Below are 24,493 nucleotides of genomic sequence, written 5' to 3'. Positions count from 1 at the left end.
ATGGTTTCTGTTTATGAACATGTAACGTGGATGCAACCACACGGGCGTTTAGAAGAAGCACAACTGAAACCGCCAAGTGGAACACGGAAGTCTGTACATCGGCGTGTAATTGGAAAACGGAGCTGCTGTGTCATCTTCCCCCCTCTCCTCTCCCCTCTCCTTTGAATCCCTGCCTACCCAACGGTACTGTTGGCCGCTACCGTTCTACCGAGCACCTAAGTAGTAAGCGCTGCGTTAACAACCATTACAGTGACAGGACGTCGTCCTTCCATCGTGCTCACCTTGAACCCGGTGCTGAAGGTTTCTCTCTGGTACAATTTAACCCTCATACCAATTCCTAGCTAGGTATTAGGTATTAGTAGTAGTTACGTAGTTGTATTACCTAACCTGAGTTAGGTATTAGTACTATAATACTGATATAAATATAACTATATACAGTTATAGAACACAAAACTGATCACAAAGTGCATAATACATTTGCCCTAGAGCACATGTTATTAACCACCCTGCTGCACGGTCTTTGCAGGTGCCGTACGTTCATCACTCCATTTCATCTTCAAAAGAACCTTGAAAGAAGGGTGTTATCCACTCGATGTTTGCAGATGAAGAAATTCAGGATCAGGGAGGTTATCATTTGTCCAAGGCCACTTAAATAGTAAGTAAAAGGGTCAGTGCTGAACTTGACCGCAAAGCCCACGTTCCTCCCTCCGTACGATGCCACTGCAAGCTAAAATGCGGGGTCGGTAACAGAGGAGAGCCCTGGAAGGTTCAGGGCAGCTCATTTTTACGTCGCTTCCAAAAGTGGCTTAGATTACAGAAAGAGATGGTTCCCTAGGCGGGGGTATTGTGACAAAACTAGAGGTCATGGGTCCCTGAAGAACAGGAGTGTGGAAAGAGATGGCTGAATTTACCAACGCCTTCAGAGAGAATTAAGATTTAGGAAAAGGGGCAACTACTGAGCCACCACTGGCAGAGCTGACATGACGTGCCCCTCGTCTGGTTGTGAGGCTGCCCTTTGAAGCAGACACTTCTTTTGCATTTGCAGGGACACTGGCTGAGCCAGGGTGATAGCCCATGGTCACACGCCAGCAACTAATGGTTCCCTCACGGGCTGTGATTTCAGTCACTTTCCGCCCAAGCCAAGTAAGCTGAAAGACCACAGAAAACAGACCGCTTGTCATGTTCGATTTCTCAGAAATCGGGGATGATAGAAATGGAATAAACTTCCAGCCAAGGAAAAACCCGCCCTTAGGTATACACACACACATGCATGCACACAGGCAGGCCCCCATGCACACACGCACATGTACGTACACACACACATTTGTCGATTTAGCCAAATGTATTTTTGATGAATGATCAGTGGGGCTTTCCAAGAATCTGGCAAAACAACACTTGAAGCGCTTTTAGCCCAGCCTTAAGATGCATGAGGGCTCTTTAACCTCCTTATGTTATCGTTTTGCCAAAATAATTAACAGAGCAGCAGAAAGGGGTTTTCCTTAGGGGGTTTCTAAAGAGGGGTCTGATCACTTTACCCATCCTTAAATGTGTAGTCCCAAAGATAAATAACCACCTCAAACCTATACCACTGGGGCCTTTCTACATTTAAGACGGAGGGCCTACACGGGGAGGGAAGCCATGACGAATTCAGTGTAATCATTCACTGAGTTCACCTCGTGTTGAGAATGCCCGGAGAAGATACACTTCAAATTTTTAAAATAAAACGTGATGCAATTTTAATCAGCACTCATTAGAACCAATTTTTATGACCTGCTAGCAAAATATTCCAAACACAGTACATTCTGCGATGGGAGCACTGTGTCTCATCACTGATGGGACCCCAGTGCTAGAAGGGTAACTGGCACACCGCTAATGCTCACGAACTAGAATGCACCTGTTCCGCTGAGAGCCCTTCCCGCTGACAACTTTGATGATGATGGTGATGATGATGGCAGTGCTAGGTACCTGGGAAGCAAGGTCCATTAATTTTCCCAACAATGCTACCAAGTAGTTAATACCGTGGCTCTTATTTTTACGGGGGAGGGAGAAGTGAGGGCTCATGAAGCTCCGTGACATTTTCAGGTCACACCAGAGCCTGCTAAGAAGTGGCAGAGTGTGGATTCAAACCGAGGTCTCCCTGCTTCTGGAGTCTGAATTTTTTTTTTAGGTTATTTATTGATTTTGAGAGAGAGAGAGAGAGAGAGAGAGAGAGAAACAGAGGACATGAGTGGGGAAGGGGCAGAGAGAGAGAGAAAGAGAGAGATTCCCAAGCAGGCTCCACACTGTCAGCACAGAGGCCGATGTGGGGCTCGAACCCATGAACTGTGAAATCACGACCTGAGCCGAGGTCAAGAGCCAGACCCCTAACCGACTGAGCCACCCAGGAGCCCCTGGAGTCTAATTTTTAATCATGGTTCTAGACTGCCTGTCTGTAGTCAGTGGTTTGAGACAGTAATCTTGAATTCTCGCCTGGAGTCAAGATGAAGAGTCTTTAGATTCTTTCAAGATCCTTTTTGGCAAGTGCATGGCGAGAGGAGAGTGTTTTATTTCACTCCACATTCCAGTGGACGTCACACTTTTTGTGACACAGCCCTTAAGAAACTCACCACTGTGACAACAGAATGGTTCTCAAATTTACCCGTAAGTTCCTTTTCTGCTTCCTCCCACCCCAACACGGAGAAACTGGCTACAAAGAGGGAATGAGGTCCCCAGACTAGTTCATAAAAGCCAACTCAACTCAGAATTAAAATGGTGTATCTGCAGTGATAAACTAGTAAGGAAACCAGCTGGAAAAGAGTACCATTTAGGAAGATATAATTCATAAAATTAAGTTTTCTGGTCAAGGAAATACAAACTTAATGGAGAAAAAGATTTTTTAAACTACGAAGGAGACAAAGATGCTTTTATAAAGGCTTTTAGACACAGGTGACGCTGGCCCTTTAATTCCAATTTCTCTTTGAAACCTGGCTTTCCTGTGCTTTGTACCTTAGATACAGGTGATAGTACCAGGCGCTCTCATATTTAACACCATCGTTCCATTGATCCTGTGCACAATTTAGAACAAAAGATGGAGGGAGATAACAGGGCAAGAGGAGCAGAAGGGCACCTGGGTGGCTCAGTCGGTTAAGCGTCCTGAGTTTGGCTCAGGTCACGATCTCACAGTTTGTGAGTTTGAGCCCCACACTGGGCTCTGTGCTGACTGCGTGGAGCCTGCTTGGGATGCCGTCTCCCTCTCTCTCTCTCTCTCTCTGCCCCTCCCCTGTGCTCTCTCTTTCTCTCTCAAAAATGAATTAACATTTTAAAAAAAAGGGAAAGAGGCGGGAGAGTTGGTGAGTGTTGGTTTGGGCTGGGGTGGCCAGGGGAAATGAGACAGGGCAGCCACAGAGACGTGTGAAGTGTGATAGAGATGATAAATGAAGTCCGTGAGATCCACGGAGGCAAGCAGGCCAGGAGGGAAGCACCGGATGTGCACCTCTTGAGGAAGAAGCGCAGCTGAGGAGAAGAAAAACCAGTGAGGAGTGTACATGTGTGTGCACGGCAGTGCCTGAGTGACTAGGTATTTTTATTTTTTTTTAAATTTTTTAACATTTGTTTATTATTGAGAGACAGAGAGAGACAGAGCATGAGCATGGGAGGGGCAGAGAGAGGGGGAGACACAGGATCCGAAGCAGGCTCCAGGCTCTGAGCTGTCAGCACAGAGCCTGACGCGGGGCGCGAACTCACAAACTGCGAGATCGTGACCCAAGCCGAAGTCGGACGCTCAACAGTGCGTCTAGACAGTGATTAACAGCCAGGACAAAAGCAATGAGGCACTTAGATAGTAAAGAACAAGGGCACCAAACTGGAAAGGAAGCCTTCTGGAAGATGTGATGTGAAAGCTTTGCGTGAGAGGCAGCTAGAAGAAAAGCCCTCAGGGAGGGGGACCAGCCAGAGCCAAGGGCCTGGAGAGAAAAAGAGCCTGGCATAGTCTATAAGAATTGGGCAGACAGCCAGCACACCTGTGGCTCTGTGGTTAGGAGGGAGACGTGTGATGAGCGAGAAGAGGTAAGGCAGGCCCCGCGAATGACCTTGAAGGTCAAGCTGAAGGGTTAGAACTGAACTCTCAGGGCAGGGGGAAGCCACTGGGGGCTTTTAAGGGAGGGAGCACCAGGGCCACCGTAAAGATGGCTCCAGTTGTTGAGAAGAGAATGGGTTGGAGGTCAGAGAGGGGCTGTTCTCACCATGGCCGCACGTGCCCTTCTGTCCCTTATCGGAGGCACCGCACAGACTGGCACGGCGAATAAGACTGCTGCTTGCCATGAGGCATGTTTTCGCCGTGAGGACCCTCGGTGTAAGTCACGTGGTTTTGAGCCGTTGGGATTTCACAAAGCAGGAGACAACAAAAGTGGGCGCTCATAGTCTACTGCAAGTTTCTATTTGACTAGGGCAAGTAAAACCTCAGCTACCATCTGTGACCACCTTCATTTCATAAAAGAGGAGATATTTCTTTTTTTTTTTTTTTAATTTTTTTTCAATGTTTTTTATTTATTTTTGGGACAGAGAGAGACAGAGCATGAACAGGGGAGGGGCAGAGAGAGAGGGAGACACAGAATCTGAAGCAGGCTCCAGGCTCTGAGCTGTCAGCACAGAGCCTGACCCGGGGCTCGAACTCACGGACCGCGAGATCGTGACCTGAGCCGAAGTCAGCCGCTTAACCGACTGAGCCACCCAGGCACCCCCATAAAAGAGGAGATATTTCGAAACCAAAGATAGAAGGGCCTAATCTCAGAGGGGAAAACCCCATTTTGTAGAGAATACACTACACGTTCCGTGTATTTTCAACATTTTTGCTTTAGAACCCGTGAAAACCTCCTTATCGACCGGGTACACAGCCACACATCAGTGTTCCGTACGTCGGTATTCAGGAACCACTGAGCTCACGCCTCTACCCACTTCACAAGTGAGGAACCTGAGGTCCAGGAGGCAGGTGGCCTTCTCAGGGTAAAGGGGGTAGTTAAGGGCAGAGGGCCAAGGCTTCAGCCTCCTGACTACAGGTTCATTCTTGTCCCGTTACATCATCGTGCCGCGTATTTATTCTGCTTATTTATTCTGCTTTGCCAACATTCAGATACTGTACCATCTATTCCGGTCCAATGTGTAGTGCACCGGCCGTTTTTACTTCCCTGCCAGGATTTCCAAGAACTAAGTACGTATCAGGAAACAAGCACTCAGCAATCCAGCTCTAATGGAATCCTTCTCTTCATAAAGAAGAAAGTGTGGTGCGTCTCACCTGATCTTCAGATACGCTGCGACTCCGAACACCAACAATACGACGGCAATGACAGTCACCGTAATGGCGGCGATGCTGCCTGTGGAGGAGGAGAGGCACAGAGAGAGATGAAGGAAGGGTATTCGTTTCAGATCAGTCTGCACAGAAGTCAGAGCTAGCATGAAACCCAGGATCTTAATTCTGTCACCAAAATGCTTCTCATTCTAGGAGAGATTTGTTAAATGACCAACAGTATTAAGACCTTTTGGCTGGTCCGGAGTTCCGGAAACAAGCCAACAGTAACATTTTTTGCTTTAAGGATGACACAACCTGTTGCTGTTACTATTGGTGTTTGCGGGGATTTTCGGGGACTCTTGTCTCAAATCTCCTGACACCCTGTTTCCTTCTTCTATAGGCTCGGGCTCCTCTTTCTATCCCTTGTGAAATCTTGGGAGGCTTAGGATGTTTTATTCAAGGGTCACTACAAAGTAATGTGGTTGGTTTTTAAATAAACCAGACCCACACAGCCGGATCAGTAGTGTCTACTTCAAAAGGATCACCTTGGTAGGAGAAGCGCTCATTTTAACGATGCCATCAGATCATGTTTTAAAACTCCTTCTTGGAAAGTGTGTCGAACTTTCATCCTTGAAAGGTGAATTCGGTTTTGTGGAGAGTAAAGTCAAGTTTGGTGTAAAAATAAGGTCAAGTCTGATAGGTAACACCACTTTCTGTGTATAGAAATAACCAGGTGTAATTATAAAGTAACATGAACGTTTCATTGTGTAGTTTGAAATCTGGCTCCAAAGGCAACTATTAATGAGCAGCTAAAAAACCCTTTGAGCACGTAACCTTATGAGAACAGCCACACTGCTTCCAAGTATTACGACTTTGGAGCACAATGCTCTTTTTGTGTGAGCTTTGGATTGTGATGTATATACTTCAGTTTTGTTTCACCTGGGAAATGCCAAGAATCAATTGGGCTCTTGTCCCCTAATAATTAAAGTGACTTTTTTTCGATGCTAAAGCTGGTGCTAGGGACCCCATCAGTCCACTGAGAAACTATTTACCACTGCAACCAACGCACGGGGCCCTTCGTCACACTGGAAAGAGCATCAGGGATCTGGAGTCCGAATATGTAGATCCAAGCGTGGCTCCATCGCGGTTAGCTGCGTATGTAGCACGGGTTATTTAGGTAACACCGACTTGGCATGCCCGTCACCTGCAGCAACCGAGAGAGAAGAGCTGCTCCACCCCCCACACAACTTGAGGAGGGATGAAATGAGGAGCCATGCGCGTCAAGCCCAAGTCTTATCCAAAGCGTACCGTCCTGCCCCGGTGCCCATCTGTCGTGTACTGGACTTCAAAGGTGATGGATCTGCCCCACGCTTTTGGAGATTTACCGTTTGTAGGTTATTTTGCCATTTCTCCTTTTATTCCTTTCCCTCTCTTATGAATGCCTTTTGTATATTGTTCTTATTAGACCTTTCCACCAAAGGAATTAGAGCAGAGCTAAGAAGCAAATCAGTCTACTTACTTATTAACTCTTTACTAACTCCCCAAAAGCTCTGGGTGAAAGAAGGCTACATCAAACATCCACGCGCTGCTGGTTATGTCTCTCAAAGGGAGCCAAGGAGGTCCGCTGCTAACCCTGAGGCTAAGACCAGAGCTTGACGTGTCTACACAGACTGACCACATTCCACCGTTTCAGAGTTGCCACACGTGTGGACGCTCACATGCCTACCTCCTTGCTCCTGGAATCCTTCAGAGCCAGCTTAGTACAATTTATCAGGTTAATCCTTTTCCCCTTGTTACTACTGTGAAGATAGAATTGTGGCACGGAATGGTCCAATGTACACATCGGATTGAGTAGAGAGAGTTCAAGGTCAGATCCCCTTATGGAAAACTTCCACTCCTCCTCTGAAAGGCTGCACTTGGCTTTGTGGCCTCCAAACTGTGCTGAAATTAGAACAATTCAAAGTTCACAGAAGCCTCTTAACAGCTCTTTTAAAAGAGCTTGTGAAATGAGGATTATGACTGCAAGGTAAGGTGCTGGGGGCCTTTCAAGACTCACAGAGATACAGTGGTTGCAATTAGGAGCAGTTGAAACACTGACCTTTAAATTTAATTTGCCCCTTTCAAAAAAATGGGAAAAGAGACAAAATAGAGTTGATTTCTTTCTGAGACGACTCTTTCTTGCTCCCGCAGAGTTTAATGCAGGAAACTGTAGGTTTGACCTTTTTCAAAGTTTCTTTCCTAACCTTAGGCAGTTGGATCTCCTCCAAATCCGTGATTTACTGGATATATTTATGTATCGCCTCTCTCCAGAGATAAATCAGGCAGTTCCCCAAGTCAAGTGCCGTTCTCAAAAAAATGGCAAGCGATAGAGTGACCCGCTGCCCCTCTAAGTGGCTGCTGGTCGTCTAGCTCTCGATGAAGCCCCGATCCTCAAATGGGGCTCTCAAGGTCATCCTACCTTGTTCACAAGAGGGCAGCCCCTGCAACCAGAGCTGGGATTAGCAGGTGATATTCCCCCTGCTGGGCTCTTGAGGGCAGCTGGGCAAAAGGGCCCTTCTGAGGGTTGGTCCTGCTCCACATGAGGTAGAATAGGTCGTACTTAAGTATCTGGACCACTTATGAACTATTCCACCACCCGCTGGCTCTCCTCACAGGGTGCCAGCCAAGGGAGCAAGGGTCCTCTGGAAGTCGATCTCTATCAGGCCCCAAGCCTAGGAGGTCTTGTGTGGCAAGCCTGCTCTGCCCCCCACAGCAGCTACCTTCAGAAGCAGCAGGGGGGCGGGGGGGGGGGAACCTCATCCTGGGAAGTTCCGCACCTCGGAGCATCATGGTTCCAGCATAATGGGTTGCTGAGCCAACATTAGCATAACTTTTATGGTAACTGAAAAGGCTTGATTTCCTCCTGGTGAAAACAAATGTCACTTCCCCCAGAGTTCTGTTTAAACTAAACTGGAATTTCCCTTCTCCTCCTACTTACTCTTTTTTCAAGGAGGGGCAGGGAGAGAGAAAAGGAGGAAGGTGTGGCCGGCCAGGGAAGGTTTTGCCCCGTGAGGAAGGTATGGACACTTGTGGGCAGGGTGCTGTGAGTGGGGGATGGGGAAGAGGCTGGCATTTCACTTCCTCCTTACTGGGGTTTGCCAGTTACTGACTGGGTGTGACTCATGCTGAAAAGCCCTGGAGCCAGAAGGAATTAGAGAGAATTGGAGGAAACTTATCTGTATATTTTACAAGCTGAGACGCAAGAATATTCCACTGTGCTAGCACATTCCACTGTGCCAACATGTTCGGCCTGACCGGAGGGTTGCTGAAGATCCACGCAAAGCCTCCTTGAAAACTGGGCCTCTCTGGAGGCTGGGATTTCTCAGGGTGCCATTTTGCCACTTTCACAACTCAGAACAAAAATAAACAAGCTAAAGGACAACCATAGTTGTCTCTGCACGCGGGTACTTTGGGCCAGTACGTGCCCAGAGCCTTACGGCCATCAGGTCACTGAAGTCTCTTTAGGAGATGAGTGGAATTATCCCCACTTTATGGATGAGAAAGTTAGGGCTCAGGGAAATGAAGAGCTTGGTTCAGATCTTACAGTCTGATAAATGGTTACACTAACATCTGAACCCGGACTATTTCATCGCATGCTTTGTATTTGTAATCACTAATACACACGTTACGTCCACTGGCCCTTCTCTTAGCTTGGCCAGCTCCTTCTCTTTCCTCATGACCTAACTAAATATCAACCCTTCCGAGCGGCTTTCTTGACACCCCCACACCAATTACCATGTTACTGTGGGTTCTCAACTCTTCGTGTCTGCTTCTTTCAAATGCTGTGTGTTGCGTTTATAAGCTTCCCCAGGCAGGTTCTAACCATATTCATCTCTTCCTCTTCTTCCTGCCCTCTCAACCCCAGATGCAGTCTCTAGTCCATAGTGGGTACTTGACTCATTTATTTAATGCTGAATGACGAAATGTAATGTTGGCAAAAAAAGAGAGAGAGAGAACTGGCAGTTTTGGAGCCCCATCACTGTGCTGAGAAAGTTCCCAAGCAGCAGGTTTTCCGTCTACCCATCTTGGAATCCCCTGCCCCAGGTCTTACCTGATTATCTACACGAATGACTCTATAGCCATGGTCCAACCCCTGCATCATGAGCTTGTGAGTGTCCATGGAGGACAGAGCTGGAGGAGTTATTTGGGGAACAGCCATCCAAACAGAGTCAGATGACATCCTTGAAGTAGGCAGAGCAAACTCCCAGAAGGCCATGCTCCTGGTCAGACCTGGCACTCCAGGAGGCAGGCTGTTCCGGAGGTCATCACTTGCCCTGCTTTGAGTCTGTTCTGTGCCCTGTGCTGTCCTGTTATAAACTATGGCATCATTTTAAGGGGTCTTTCTTCTCACACCTGATACTCATGCAACAGGCATGTCCCTTTCTTGATCACACTCCTACCGGTCCTTCACGGACATAGAAGTCTTCATACTCCAAAGGGACTCCCCTCCTATCCCAACTAACCCCTCGCCCCACTTGACCTGAAGAGGCCCGCCTGTCTTATATGTTCCTCTGGGGACTTTTCTTGTTGAAGGATTTTCTCTTTTCCCCACTTTAAACGTGGAAGAAATGTTTCATATGAAATATTCAGCAGGATACTTGTCAATCCTATGGAGGATGGGAATATTAGGATATGGCAGGGCAAACCCTAACAACCTCTCGAAGAGCCTTCCCAGGCTCTTTAAAGGAGCTGCCATCGCTCTGAGAGCACAGGAGGTGACAACGGGCAGTTCCTGGGTGACGAAGGTGAGCTGTCCACAGGCGACTCCTGAACAATGTTTTCCTTGGAAATGCAACAACCGGCTTATTTAGAATGCACTCGTAAGTATTTTGACCAACTTCCTGGGTATGTGTGTGCACGTCTGATCTATTTTGAGAAGTCTGTAACAGACCTTTGGCTGTTTTTAAATATTCTTGCTCTTCTCTTTCCTTTTCCTGGTCCAGAGGGTAGGTAAGACATGGAGAAGAGGAGCAGGTGACCACTTCAGAGTGTGGCGGCCTCTCCAGTCAGGGTCACCAGAGGAAAGGAACATCTTTTCTCAAAGGAATTCTTCCTCTATAAACGCAGGTGTCTGCGCATGTGCTGGAGGAGGGGCGTGGGTAGTGAGTGGGGGAGAGGCTGCAGTGCAAGACCTCCGTGTGTGCCCGATTATACTAGGAAAAGTTCCTCCAGCAATAGTCTCCTATCACACCTCTATCCTCCCAACAACAATGATAACAGTAATAAACAACGCTAAAAATGATCGCGACTGACACTGTCTTGTTACTGGCTCTGGGCCGGGCACTGTTCTATGAGCTTCACTTACTCGAATTCATGTCATTCTCGTGAGAACTTCGTAAGGCAGGTGCTCTCATTATTTTCTTCTTACAGATGGGGAAACCAAGGCACAGAGAAACTAAGGGCGGGGAGGCGCAGAGTTGATCATTAAAATTGCTGGGACCCCAGCACAGGTTGCGGAGTCCATGTTGCTTGGGGCTGGGCTCTCCTGACACCCCGGGCTGCAGCAGTTAAGTGTGAGTCCACCTGGGGGTTAACTGGTGCCCCTGGCACCTCCTCTGCCCGCTGTCGCTGTCCGGGAACCAGGTCCTAACTCACGGCTGTGTGGCGTTTTGCGTCCTCCCGTAGGTACTGGTGAAGTTGGTCAAAGCTCTACAATTCAGAATACTTGTAGGCAGGACTAGTTAGAAGCAGACAGTAGTCACAGAACAGCGACCTAATAAGGCCATGTCCTTGGTTTCCAGCATGTGTCGGGGTCCAGAAGAATCGCCGAGATCACTGCCCAGTGCTATTCACCGCAGCATACCAAGTCACCAAGGGTAGCTGGCAACTGCAATTCACGCTGGTGTGTGTGTGTGTGTGTGTGTGTGTGGGCGCGCCTGTGTGTGTAAGATGTGCTATGGGGAAGAGAAGGGAAAAAGAAAATCTCAGTTTTTGGATACTCTCACCCCAGTGGGTCCTAATTTTACCATTACTGAAGGTCACTTGGACTTCGGACCTTGAGTTCTGCTTGGATTTCACTTCTGTTTTTTTCCCTCGTTCACTCTGTCCCACAACAAGGGAAGCTAAGCTTATCTCACTCTGATCCCAAATCAATCCCATGAGTTTCTCCTGAATGAGCTGCATGGGTTCCTCTGAGCTAAGGCAGTTGCCGGGTGTGGAGAAGCAACAGGCAAGGCTGTGAGGTTTCACTTCCCAGTTGCGGAGACATGTGTCAGGCTCGGGAACCACACTGGGAAGCGTAGGATTGGATGGATAGGCAGGTAGGTAGTTATGGGGGGAGGTGTATGGTACCGAACTCTGTATTTCTGTCTCTAACTTGGGGATGTCTATAAAAATTGGAACCTTGGGGAGACACGGGAATGAGGCTGTTCTTTGAAGGATGGACAGGACTCGAATAGACAGCGATGAAGGTTTGAGTCTGGGGCCAGGTAGAGGGAGAATAGACACCTAACATTTCTAGGCTGAACATTTAGCACTGAGTCTGGAGACAGAAGCACCTCAACTGGTGTCCTTAAGTAAAAAATGGCATATTCCTTGTCTTGTCCATTTCATAGGAATATTGAGATGGGGGTGCTTTGTAAATCAGCACAAATGAAGGGGACTGTTGTGATCTTTGCAGAGCCCAGCCCCTTGACTTTAGGGTTCAGGAGTCCTAAGTACTGAGGGACTCACTGAGTAACTTACCCAAGGTCACCCAATTTACAGTGGTGACAAAACCAAAGTCACACTCTACGTAAAAGGATATAATGGAAATTAATAGGGATCATGAAATGGTTGGTATTTGGGACCAAATCATGGAGTATTCTCAAAGTCAGACATGGTATTTGGGGACACCGTGACAGTATGGGGAATGGGGACCATGGAAGCGTTTTGGGCAGAGGGATGATTTGCAATAACCTTCTCAAAAATCCAGTCTTCTCTTAGAACTCATCCCCAATGACGTCTGTTCATCTTGAGCCCTTTTTTTCTAGATATTTGCCCTTTTACTTAGCATGGCACCATTTTTTAAAGTTTATTTATTTATTTTGAGAGAAAGAGAGAGCACAAGTCGGGGAGGAACAGACAGAGAGGGAGAGAGAGAGAATCCCAAGCAAGCTCCACACTGTCAGTGCAGAGCCCAACGCGGGGCTCGAACCCACAAACCGTGAGATCATGACCTGAACCGAAATCAAGAGTTGGACGCTTCACCGACTGAGCCACCCAAGTGCCCCAGCATGGCACCATTTAATAAACTTATTCTAGTATATAGCTAATACTGACACGTGTGGTTACGGGTAGTTATGCACACACACACAAGATAAAGACGAGATATGGTATTATACTAATGGTTTTATGTGAGCACGTTCTTTCTGCTCTCTCTAGACTGAAAATCCCTTAAAGCCAGAGATACTAAATACATTTCTTTATTTGTCTAGGCCCAAAGTAAGAAATTCATAAAATATACAATTGCTTCTGAAAAGCGTAGCTGTTTTTAAAATTGGACTTTATTAGCAGCTATGATGCAAATATGGAGCTCCCTTATAAGGCATACAGCTTGCACATGAATATGCTACAGAACTGTTTTTAATTAGCAAAACCTAAATTTGCCTCCGTAAGTTAGTCCTGCTCCCCCATGCCCCATGCCCCCAAACCTTTAAGTCATTAAATTATTGCTTACTCATTTCTTCAGAATGGCAGGAGGTAAACTTTATCAAATTTAGTCAAATATGACCGCAACTGGCATCTTTTATTTCACATTTCTACTCTTATTTAAATGATAGTTAATGAGCAGAATTGCTTAATGGGCAGATGTGGGATTCAAATTTCGGGGCAGAATCCCGAATACCTATCTTTTTCTTCTTCTGGTAATCAGAAGACCTGGTTTGGGGCCTGGTTCCACTTTCATCTAAATATTTTACCTACGTGGGTAGCATATAGAGATGTATACTGGAAATACTAATCTCTTCAAAGATGTATATTGGAAATGTCAGTATCAGGCAAATGCTTATTTCCTCTTCCTCAGTTCCCTTTCATGTGAGCACATCAGCTGTACTTCAAGGATGCAGGGAGCACAGGTTTGCAATGAATACAAGTGGGCACGGTCCCTGGTTATCATGGTTTTAAGGTTTTGTCATTTTGGGGCACCAGGGTGGCTCCGTTGGTGATGTGTCTGACTCTTGATTTTGTCTCAGGTCATGATCTCACGGTTCGTGAGTTCAAGCCCTGCACTGGGCTCCGTGCTGACTGGGCAGAGCCTGCTTGGGATTCTCTCTCCCTCTCTCTCTGCCCCTCCCCTGCTTGTGCTCTCTAAACAAACAAGCAAACAAACAACATGTAAAAATTCTCCATTTCATTTAACATTGACAGTCTTTCCCAACGCAAATGAAGCCTCTTTCCCACGAGGAATTTCTTCGGGCTATGTGTTCAGATCCCCTGATCCCAACTCTTCTTCGACACTCGTAATGTGAACTAGCTTGGGTTTCTACAAACAGCAAACAGTGCTCCCCAGCCCCTTTGTCCATGGCCAGTTTTGCAGCCTCCAGTCAACGTCAGGGGGCGTTCCTCTCACTCGGCACTCCCTAGACTAAAGGAGCCCTGGGGAATGAGAACGCCCTCCTGAAACGTGGGTGAGCCCTCCGTCTGAACTCTATTACAGAGTCTCCTCCAGGACTGCTCTGAGTTCAGTCTTGGCGTGGCAACCGTTCTCAGGGGACATCTGTAGTATTATGCTAAGAACAGTAATAACAACAGAAAGGAAAGCAAAGTCATAGCTGCCATCATTTACCGTGGCTACCCTGTGCCAGGCCCTGAGCTGGGCACAGCGGGGGAGTATCCCACTTTGGTGGTTAGGAACTGGAGGCTCCAAAAGAAGTTACCAAAAACCTGCTCCACTGGTTAGTGGGAAGGAACGGGATTCAAGCTTTAAAGCTGCATCCCCCAAACCTATGCTCTTCTAGTTTGTCATCAGGAGACCCGGCATACAGACCTGCCTTACAGATGCACCCATGAGCTGAGTAACCATGGGCAAGCCACTTTACCCCTCCCTGTCTGTGTTCATGACCTCATTTGTGTCTCTGTCTCTACTTGTAAACTGAGGATTCTTTCAATCATTCACACAGCTGCTGTTTATTGTTTATGATGTGTCAAACTTTGATGAAACACACCCTGCCTCTCAGCGCCTCTCTACAAATTAAATCGTTCATTTCAAATGCTTTGTCCATCACGAAGTGCAACACAAAGGTCTCACGGGCTCTGGGCACCTTCTACCCATAAAACTCTAAAAAGCCAGTAAGGAACTTTGGTTCCATAGGAGATGTGAGCCAACCTGGGTATTTTAGAAATGACCACAGATCTCAAGTTCAGGTTTTGCTTCCAGTGAGGTCATGACCAAAGGAATAATGCAATTTTACCATTCAACGGAAATTCTAAGAAGGTTCACTGAATCTAACCTCTTCATTTTACAGAATGGAAGGTGATAGAAATTAAGGGATTTGGTTGAGATCAGACTCCATCAGTTGCAGAGCTGGGACGAGATACCTTTTGATTTCTGGTTTGCATTCTTTTAAATTCTCTAATTCTGGGACTCATCCCAAGTGAAGCCTTAAAGGACTGATAGCTGAGACAACAAATAGGGATAAGATCCTGGCCTCTACTTCACAGCCATGTTTCCAAAAATCATATGGAGTCATGAATTCAACATGCTGTTTTATTCTTTTCTCAAATTCAGATGAAGACAAAAACCAGTCTTTATTAGGACAAAAAGGGTTCGCCACCTTGCATGCTATCCACCCAGAGTAGGGACCACACTCTGGGAACATAGGTCCCAGGAACATCAGTTTCTCAAAGGGGTTGGGAGAGGAGATGTTGGGCTGGGGGGGGTGAGGCACCAGCCCTCAGGGCCCCGAAAGAGGCCCAAAAGAACAGAGGGCAGAGAGCTGGGGCCAGCAGCGTCTGCCCTGTCAACTCCTGTCCCTGCCCCTGGGAATGCAGCAGCTTTATGAATACTGCTTCTTGGTGAAGGCCCAAGTTGGTGGAAATGTGACGTAGGAGTGACAACTGTCTCACCCTGCCTCACCCACTCCCAGGAGCAGTGCAGACACGAGGGAGGACTTCACTTCTGGGTCCATCAAGCTAAGCCCTATGTCTGCCCCTTCACATGCGCTATGCCAGTTTCTGCCCTTCTCAGCTCTCTCCTGCAGGACAAATTTGCAGTGCCTGGCTTTATAGCCTAGCATAATTAGTTTTAAATTACTTTATACAAGGTATATAATTCAGCCTAGACTGAATTATAACTTCTTTACAAAAATGTTTTTTAATGTTTATTTATTTTTGAGGAGTGGGGGGAGAGGCAGAGAGAGAGGGAGACATAGAATCCGAAGCAGGCTCTAGGCTCTGAGCTGTCAGCACAGAGCTCGATGCGGGGCTTGAACTCATAAACTGTGAGATTGTGACCTGAGCCGGAGTCAGACGCTTAACCCAGGCACCCCTGGACTGAGTTATAACTTCTAATGAGCTAAGAGAACTACAACTTGCCATGGGGTGGGGAGGGGGGGATTTCAGCTCAGATTCCTGGGGCAGAGGGAAGGCGGGCAGGGTCGGAGAACAGAGAATCCCCTCTATGGTTTGCCCCAGATGAAGGAGAATTCTCTTTCCTCTTGTGAAAATTCTGATCTCTAAGTGTGAGCGGGTCAGCTGTGTCATGTCAGGTCACCTAATTCCTTGACTGGGGGACAGATATTTCTATTCAGGAGTCAAGTCAGAAAGAGGAAAAGAAATCCCTAAATCACTCTGCTACCCGAGTATCCTTAATGCAATTCGCGTTGAAATTATGGAAAAGAATTCCCTGGGGTTCTTTCAGGTGGGAACAACTAACTCCATGGCACTGGGGAGGAGGAGGAGTGTGGGGGCTGAGAAGTCAGCCTTTTGTGGCCCCTGACTTTCAACAGTAAGGGACCAGGTTGAGAATCTCAACTCGGAAGTCATCCCTTTGTGAATTCCACGGAGGGGGCGAAGAATGGATGGCACTGCTTGCTTAAAAGCTGTCACTGATCTCCATGGAATCCATGCACGGGGAGGTTTTTGTTATTGTTCCTTCAGTATTTCAATGAGGACAATGAGGCATGACCATGGATAAATCAATTCTGGGTAAAATAAACCAGAAAAGTTGGCCCAGGCTCTTTTTGAGACTCACCCAGTCTGCAAGGCAAGGCTCAGGGTCCTTTGGGGTTCACCAGCCTTAGCAAGTGAGACCTTCCACACTGGTGTTCCCTTGAGGACATAAGCAAGAAGGAAGGGAGGAACCTCTCAGAGCCCGAGATAGAGACCTAACCCTATTTGCCAAGCGGTGTGCAAATGTCTGACTTTTATCATGGAATATGGGTGGAGAGCAGAGAGTTACAGTTTCAGGACACCTGTTCCAATACCTACCTTGGCCAATGGCAGTGACACTAGTGTAATTAATGCAGCCCAAGGACTCAGGGATCCCTGCAGAACCATTAATTAATTTAGCCTTGCCTCCATGTATTTAGTCACCTAGGCCAGGTAGAAATCTGCTTTTGGATATTATTATTTTACCAAATTTTAATTTTTCTCAGACTCAGGCCCCCAAGGTTTTAGCGTTAAAAACTTTGGAAAGAAAATAATTTCCGGGGCGCCTGGGTGGCTCAGTTGGTTAAGTGTCTGACTTTGGCTCAGGTCATGATCTCACGGTTCCTGAGTTCAAGCCCCGCAGCAGGTTCTGTGCTGACAGCTCAGAGCCTGGAGCCTGCTTCAAATTCTGTGTCTCCTCCTCTCTCTGCCCCTCCCCTGCTTGTGCTCTGTCTCTCTCTCTCAAAAATATATAAACATTAAAAAAATAAAGGAAAATAACTTCTAAACTTTGATGCCAGTAAAGAGGAGTGAAACCCTAGCTCCTAACTGGCCACACTAAGGGGCCAGTGGGTCCTTGGCAAAATCCTAGCTCGGCTTTTGAATCCCCGTCTCCCCGCAAGATTTCTTTTCTCCCTGCTAGAAATCTCCAGTTGTTGGAGATTTCTTTACCCTTTCCCTCTGCGTTTCCCAAGTTCCACAAAAGAGTTACTATTTCAAATGTGAACCTTTTTATTTCTCCTTTACACGCTCTTCTGATTATCCTTTTCTGTACTGTGTTATAGATGGGTACTTAAATGGATCCTTATTACCTAATATTTACAGTAATAATCTTTTTGGGAGTCTTAAAGTGTTTTACAAACATTCCATTTTTTTCAAGTTGAGAAAATCAAAGTCTAGAAGAGTCAGACTCTTGTTGTTATCCACACAGAGAGCTGGAAACCCACTGTAATAATAATAATAGCTAACATTTACTTAGTGTGAACTGTGCAAAAGACACTTTATATATACTTGTCTCAGTTAATGTTAATAAGCACCCTATAAGGCAAGTACTGCAATTCTGTTGTCCTTGTTTCATAGATGAGCAAAACGTGATACTCAACGACAAACAAACTTGTGCCCGTCTCCTCTCCAACGAGTGGCGTCGGTGGAATCTGAACCAGGCAGTCTCGTGCCAAAGTTTGTAATTCTTACCCCTCTTAGAGCCTGTCTTTAAAGTGACCCCACAATTTCTCCAAACAGAAATACGGCAAAGTGTTTTTGATGGCCCACCTCCATGGACTCACTGAGATTTTATGATTTTAACCTAAATTCACCTTCAGTTTTGAGATTGTGGTCCCCCCCCCCCTCAAAGGTTGGGAGTCTGATGATAAAAGGAAGGTACCGTGACCTAAGATGCTGGTTCTTACTGGCCAATATTTTCCTTTCGTAAGACCGGAGAAACAAGGCATGCTGAGGGCAATATCAATTAAGCATCCAGCATGCGTTCTAGAACACGCTGGGGTGGGATTTCTACATTCTTATCTGATAAAGATGATGGATTGGTGCTGATCCGTTTTCACTTTCCTGTTATTATTTTATGATGAAAAAGACATGATCTTTGCAGTGCAAAGATTACGGTAAAGGGTCTGGATATAGAACTGGTTCTATTCCAACCAGTTTCCCCAGTGAGACAGTAAGCCACAGATTCATTAATGATATCAGCTGTGCTTATAAGCTAAATCCCACTCTCTCAGTGAAGCATTTCCAGAATCACTTTAGTCATATACGACTGGTGAAATTATTTGAAACAGAAAGTAAGAAAGTGTTCCATGGAGACAGAAACTCTCCAAATGTAATGAAAGGTGATGCTAAGACTATTAAAATACGGGATGGAGTTGCACCCCTACCAGGTAACAACATAAATGGTAACTAGCTGGTTTCATTACCTTGACATGTATTTTTTAAAGGATATTTTGGAAATATCTCAAAACCAGATTAAGGTTTAGGTAGTAAAAGTAAACCAAAGGAGAAATAAAAGTCATAGAGACAAGAATGCAGAATAATTTTTACCTAAAAGGAAATCTGATCTTTGGAGTTCCTTTGGGCAATTTACTTGGAGTTAACAAACTTTGAGGTTTAGCCTAAGCTTCAAAAATTAGGCACAAAATAAAAAAAAATAAATGTGAGTGAGGGTTTTACAGCAATCCATAATCTCATCAGCTCTGAAGTCCATCGGAACCAAAGGCAGGAGGCAGTCAGCAGGTTAGGAAGGAGGTGTGGTGGGAAGGGACAGTGGGAACCCACAGTGGCAGCACAGAGCCCTTTAGGTCGTCTATAATGATTGCAATGTATTACAGGGGTATCTGTGTGCATGGGTGTTATGAACTAAATGTTTATGCCCAACTCCCAACTCATATGTTGAAATCCTACCCCCGGTATTATAGTATCTGGAGGTGGGGCCTTTGGGAAGTGACTAGGTCATGAGGTGGAGCCCTCATGAACGGGATTAGTGCCCTTATAAAAGAGTCCCCAGAGAGCTCCTATGCCCCTTCTGCCACATGAGGACACAGTGAGAAGATAGCCATGTGTGAACCAAGAAGTAGGAGGTCTCATCAGACACTGAATCTGCAGGTGATTTGATCCTGGATATCCCAGCCTCCAGAACTGTGAGAAATAAATTGTTTAAGCCACCCAGCCTGTGGTATTTTTGTCGTACTAGCTTGAACTGATTAAGACAGTACGTGAAAGTGTTTTTCTTCATCCTCAATCCAAAGGTCAGGGTTTACAAGGCTAAGAAAATACGTGGATTTATTATGTGAAGTTTGATATTTAGTCATTAAACTATACACTGTCGGGTGCCAGGAATTTCTTTGTGAGCCCAAACAGACAAGGCCCCACCCATAGTTACCTGGAAATGCAGGGTAAACGATGAACAAAGAGCCACAAGCATAAATGTGAAGAAGAGATACAACTGAACTGTGACAGTGTAACTGGAAGACCAGAGCTAGACTGGGGGGCCCAAGAGAGACTTCCTGAACAGGTGATCTGAGCTGCTGAGACCCCAGGAATGAGTTAGAATTAACTGGTGAAGGGATGTGTTTTGGGTTCCCAGGAGAAGGTGTGTCAAGAGGGAGATCAGCATGTTCATGAAACGGACAGACGTCAGTGTGGGAGGGGCAGAGAGCAAGGAGTAGGGGGTGGGATGAGGCAGGGATGGCAGGGCTCTGTGGCCTTATGGATTCCATCCTAAGGGCAGTGGGATGTCCCAGAGGGGCTGGGATGCGGGGAGGAGCAAGGGGTGTGTGACCTGATCAGATCTGTGTGTGATCCTCACTCTGGCTGCTCTTTGGTGAATGGGCAGGATGGGGAGATGGGTGCAGGGGAGCACAAAGAGGGGCCATGGCGGTGGAATTACGGGAGCTCGGACATGAGAGCAAGAATGAAGTGAAGCGGATGCATTTGGCAGCTACGAAGATTTAGAAATCAACAGTGTTCGGTACTGAGAGGACACAGGGAGCAAAGAAGAACAACCTGAAAAGATGGTGGCACCTGTTATTGAAAGAGGGCAGGCTTGGGCATGCACAAGGATAGGATGCCTGTACCACTGAGCCTAAGATGGATATAATACACTTCAGGATTATCACTTCCTGACACATTCTGGGCATTCCAAAAGGATGTGATCGGCAAATTTGACATTCTTTTAGATGATCTTCTCACTATGTGTTCTTATTGAATCACCATTTTCTCCTTTTAACATATTTTTAATCATCTAAATATGATGGTAATTAGCTTACTACAACACACATTTTTTATTCCTAAAATTTTTCCATGTGTCCTTTAAAAAATATTCTTCCATAATTTGCCTATTTTTGAAAGATATGGAAAATTTTAACACTTCAGTGTGACTGTCAACTATTCAAGATTACATAGACCTTGCAAAATAGTGATATTTTGGTTAAATAAGTAAGTAAGTAAATAAATAAATATATTCTTCCATCTTTTTAAGGACTCAATTCTTTCTCAAATCTATACTCATCGTTACGAGTTAATCATGGAGTAAGGAGCTGTCGTGTAGAGCTAAAAGTCCCCTGCAGGTATGGATGTAGAGATGTCTAGATGCTCATGCCTGCTGAGTGCCCTTTATTTAAGGGTATTTATTAGCACAGTTTGTACTGAATAAAGACGGGGGTTCAGACAAGCAATTTAAAGTTCGAAGGCCTGCGGCACCTGGGTGGCTCAGTCGGTTAAGCGCCTGACTCTTGATTTAGGCTCAGGTCATGGTCTCGTGGTTCATGAGCTCTAGCCCTGCGGCAGGCTCTGTGCTGACAGCGTGGAGCTTGCTTGGGATTCTTTGTCTCCCTCTCCCTCTCTGCCCTTCTCCTGCTCTCTCTCTCTCTCTCTCTCTCAAAATAAATAAATGAACATTAAAAAAAAATAAAGTTCAAAGGCCTTCATCGATTTTCACAATATGTCCTCTTTGTAACGGGAAGTATAAGATAGCATAAAGAAGGCCAGTGGACGCTTGGATTTTATAGACAAAAGAGAATATCCCCTTTGCATCAAGCAAAGTGACTGTAATTTTAGTTTTCATTTGCATGAATTGAAGACATTTTGAATATAACTTGGAGCACGATGTCAGTTAATCTCTCAAGCATTTGCTGAGCACCAAATCGTGCACGACACCGTTTAATTTAGTTTATGGGTCAAAACATATCATAGTCATAGTTTCCGCCCTTTTAGAGTTCTGATTCAATAACACAAGAGGATCCAAATTTAACATATCGTGTATCTCTTTCTTTCTTAAAAACAAAACAGAAACAAACATCAGAACTCATTTGCCCTGCAGAGCCGCTTCGGGATGGCCGTGACTACCACCTGCCTCTCCTTCCATCAGGCAGCCCCACCACCCCTTGGACTTGGCTGGCCACACTCCATCCACGGGGCTTATTTCCACAGTGGTGCTGGAGGCCATCAGTCCTCCCCTGACTTTTCACTTCTGTGATTTCAGGTAGGATGGGTCTAGTGGAATAAACTCTTGACTCAGGGCCAGTTAGGAGAACTGAATGGCAATCCTGGTCTGGGTGCTCAAGTGAAAACTTGAGTAAGTTACTGAATCTCTTTGGTTGAACAGACACCATCGAGATCACATCACTGGAATGTTCTGAACATCACACAAGGGGCTTACCTGTGTCAACTGCTAGCCTGACTCTTAGAACACATATATTCTCAGTCAGCTTCATATGAATATGGATCTCATTCTTCTGCATCAGACAATTGTAATACACAATTTCATGGCAGATAAGCCAAAAGGACCTGAAAGATTGTCTCTCTTATATTTAGTTTATAGCTAAGAGCCCTTAAAGTCAAAGCAGTTAAGTGACATGGTTTATCAGTGGCAACAGCAAACTGGAAACCACATAGAAACTGGTCTTTGTGTTTCTAGCACTGAACTTCCTGCAACTTAACCATACGTGTTCCTGACAACTGAATATTCTTAAAATATAATTCTCAGCATTTTCTTCTCCTGATCAAAAGCTCTTGATGACTCTTAATGGTCTGGCAAGTAAAGTAAACCACCTTATCCTGCTACTCAGGGTCCTCTAACACTTGCTCTGAAATCTTGTTTCCTGCTTCTTCGAGTTTCCTCTCCATGCAGTCTGGGATCCACTAAACTAGGTTACTTGCCATGTTGTGTTTATGCTACATTGTAAGCTCCATGAGAACAGTGATGTCTCATTCATGGCCAAATCCCCAGTACCTAGTCAGATGCCTGACTCATAGTTAAAGCTCAATGAAAGTTTGTTGAAAATGGTGGATGTTCTTCATTACAATAAATGTAACAGCAACAGAAATAATAATAACAACAGCAAAATGGCAATAACAATAATGATGATAAATCATAGTAAAATAATAATCAGACATTGACTGGGCCATTGGTCAATAGTCACTAAGCTATAAATTTCTTTTTTTAAAGTTTATTTTATTTATTTTGGGGGGGGGGCGGGGCACAGAAAGAGGGAGAGAATCCAAAGCAGGCTCTGCATCCTCAGCGCGGAGCTGGGATGGGGGTCGATCCCACAGACCGTGAGATCGTGACCCGAGCTGAAATCAAGAGTTTGATGCTGAACTGACCGAGTCACCCAGGCACCCCTAAGCTGTAACTTTCTTAATTAAACCTTATAATAATCCAGTCATGTGGATACTGTTCTTATCCAACTGATGACATGACCAATGCTCAGGGAGATGAAACAACTTCTCTGGTGTTGGTTGACTGACTCTTTCATTCACATGTTCAACAAATGTTACTGAGGGGCTACCCTGTGTCAGGCTCTGTTCTAGGGATTGGGGATGCAGCCTACATATTCCTCTTCGTGAACAAGCAAGCTCTTTGCTTTCAGGAAGCTGACATTCTAATGGCAGAAGACACACACCCACTCACTAAATAAATGAGATAGAAAGTGGTAAGAGATCATGATGGGATGACGGTTTCATACAGGGCTAAGGGTAAAGGCTCACTGAGGGGATGACCGCCGAAGTCTTGACTGATGGAAAGGAGTGAGCCGTGAAAGACCTAGAGGTTTTTAAAATATCTCAGGCAAAGGGAACAGCAAGTACAAAGGACCTGAGGTAAGAGCGTCTCTGGTATCTTCCAGAAAATGGTAAGGCTGCCGGTGTGTCTGCAGGTGAAGGTGGAAGAAGAGAGCAGAAAGACCGCACAGATTAGATCACATGAACACTGCAGGCACCTCACAAACTTGGCTTTGGCTCTGATTCAGAAGGTAAGCAACAGGAGAGTCAGAGCCGGGGAGTGACAGGTTCTATCCTGGGTTCTAAAGGGATCTCTCTGGCAAGGATGTAGCTAGTGGGGATCAATTACAGGAATATTAAAATCGTATCTGTGACCGAAGTCAGAGGAGCCTGGGTTCTGATGGGCTGCATGAGGAGTCTCTGAGGAAAGGAGTCCAGGATTAGCCCAAGGTTTCTGGAAGGTGAGGGAGGAGCAGGTCAGGGGCTGAGGATTTCAGGACCTTACCACATACATATTCAGTGCAAGACGCCTACGAGCCACGCACGTGGAAATACGAGTTAGCTGACAGCTGGATGTACACGTCTTTAGTTCACCGAAACGAAACAGGGATAGAACTTTCTGTCTCAAAGTTATCAGCATGTGGATGGCATGGTGAGTCCTGTGGTGGGATGAGATCATCTCAGGAATGAGTGTGGAGAGGTCAGCAGAGAGGAGGGCAGGACTGGCCCTGGGTTGCTCTGGTGTGGGAGGGGGTGAGATGCAGGGACTTTGGAGGAGTGGTCAGCGAGGCAGGTGAAGGAATGAGAGATGTGTCCTCGACGTCAGATGGAGACTGCGCTTTAAAGACCAGGGCAGTGACCATCCCTGTCAAATGCTGTGGAAAGGTCAGGTCAAGCCAGGCCTCAACCCCTAGACTCGGCAGACGTGGAGGGCATTGGAAAACTCACCAAGAGCAATTCTGGGGCTTGCAGCTGCTGGGTAGATTCTGAACTACTTTGCCACTGCTTCCCTACTTTGCACGCAGGTGCTTGGATCTCCTTTGCCCTGTCTCTCTTTAGGTCCAAATTCCCTTCCGCTCCTAGGACCCCGCTCCTGTGCCCCCTCCATCACAGAACCTTCCCTGATCCCCTAGTCAAATTTCACTGCCGTGGCATTTACCTTGTTTTAGCATTATTCGTTGGTGACTGTATCTAGATATTTGTTGAATGGATGAGTCCCTGGGCCAATAAAAATATGCCATGTGAACTTCATGCAGAATAAGACAAAATGCTAAACAAAAGTGTGGTATTATTACTGCCACAATTAGGGCAGCTCACGCATCTGAACACGAACAC

The 24,493-nt window shown here is 46.0% G+C and overlaps 1 protein-coding gene across 1 annotated transcript in view; it reads right to left on the bottom strand.

Annotated features, from left to right (window-relative positions):
- PARM1 (prostate androgen-regulated mucin-like protein 1) overlaps positions 1–24,493 on the bottom strand; it is a 108,312-nt gene that overhangs the window by 11,553 nt on the left and 72,266 nt on the right. The window contains exon 3 of the mRNA XM_049632090.1: positions 5,270–5,348. Within this exon, the coding sequence (XP_049488047.1) occupies positions 5,270–5,348 (79 nt within the window). The remainder of the gene's footprint in view (positions 1–5,269; positions 5,349–24,493) is intronic.

The sequence above is a fragment of the Panthera uncia genome, chromosome B1, assembly GCF_023721935.1.
Source record: "Panthera uncia isolate 11264 chromosome B1, Puncia_PCG_1.0, whole genome shotgun sequence".
NCBI classification, from domain to species: Eukaryota; Metazoa; Chordata; class Mammalia; order Carnivora; family Felidae; genus Panthera; species Panthera uncia.
This window is presented reverse-complemented; position numbering and strand designations above follow the sequence as displayed.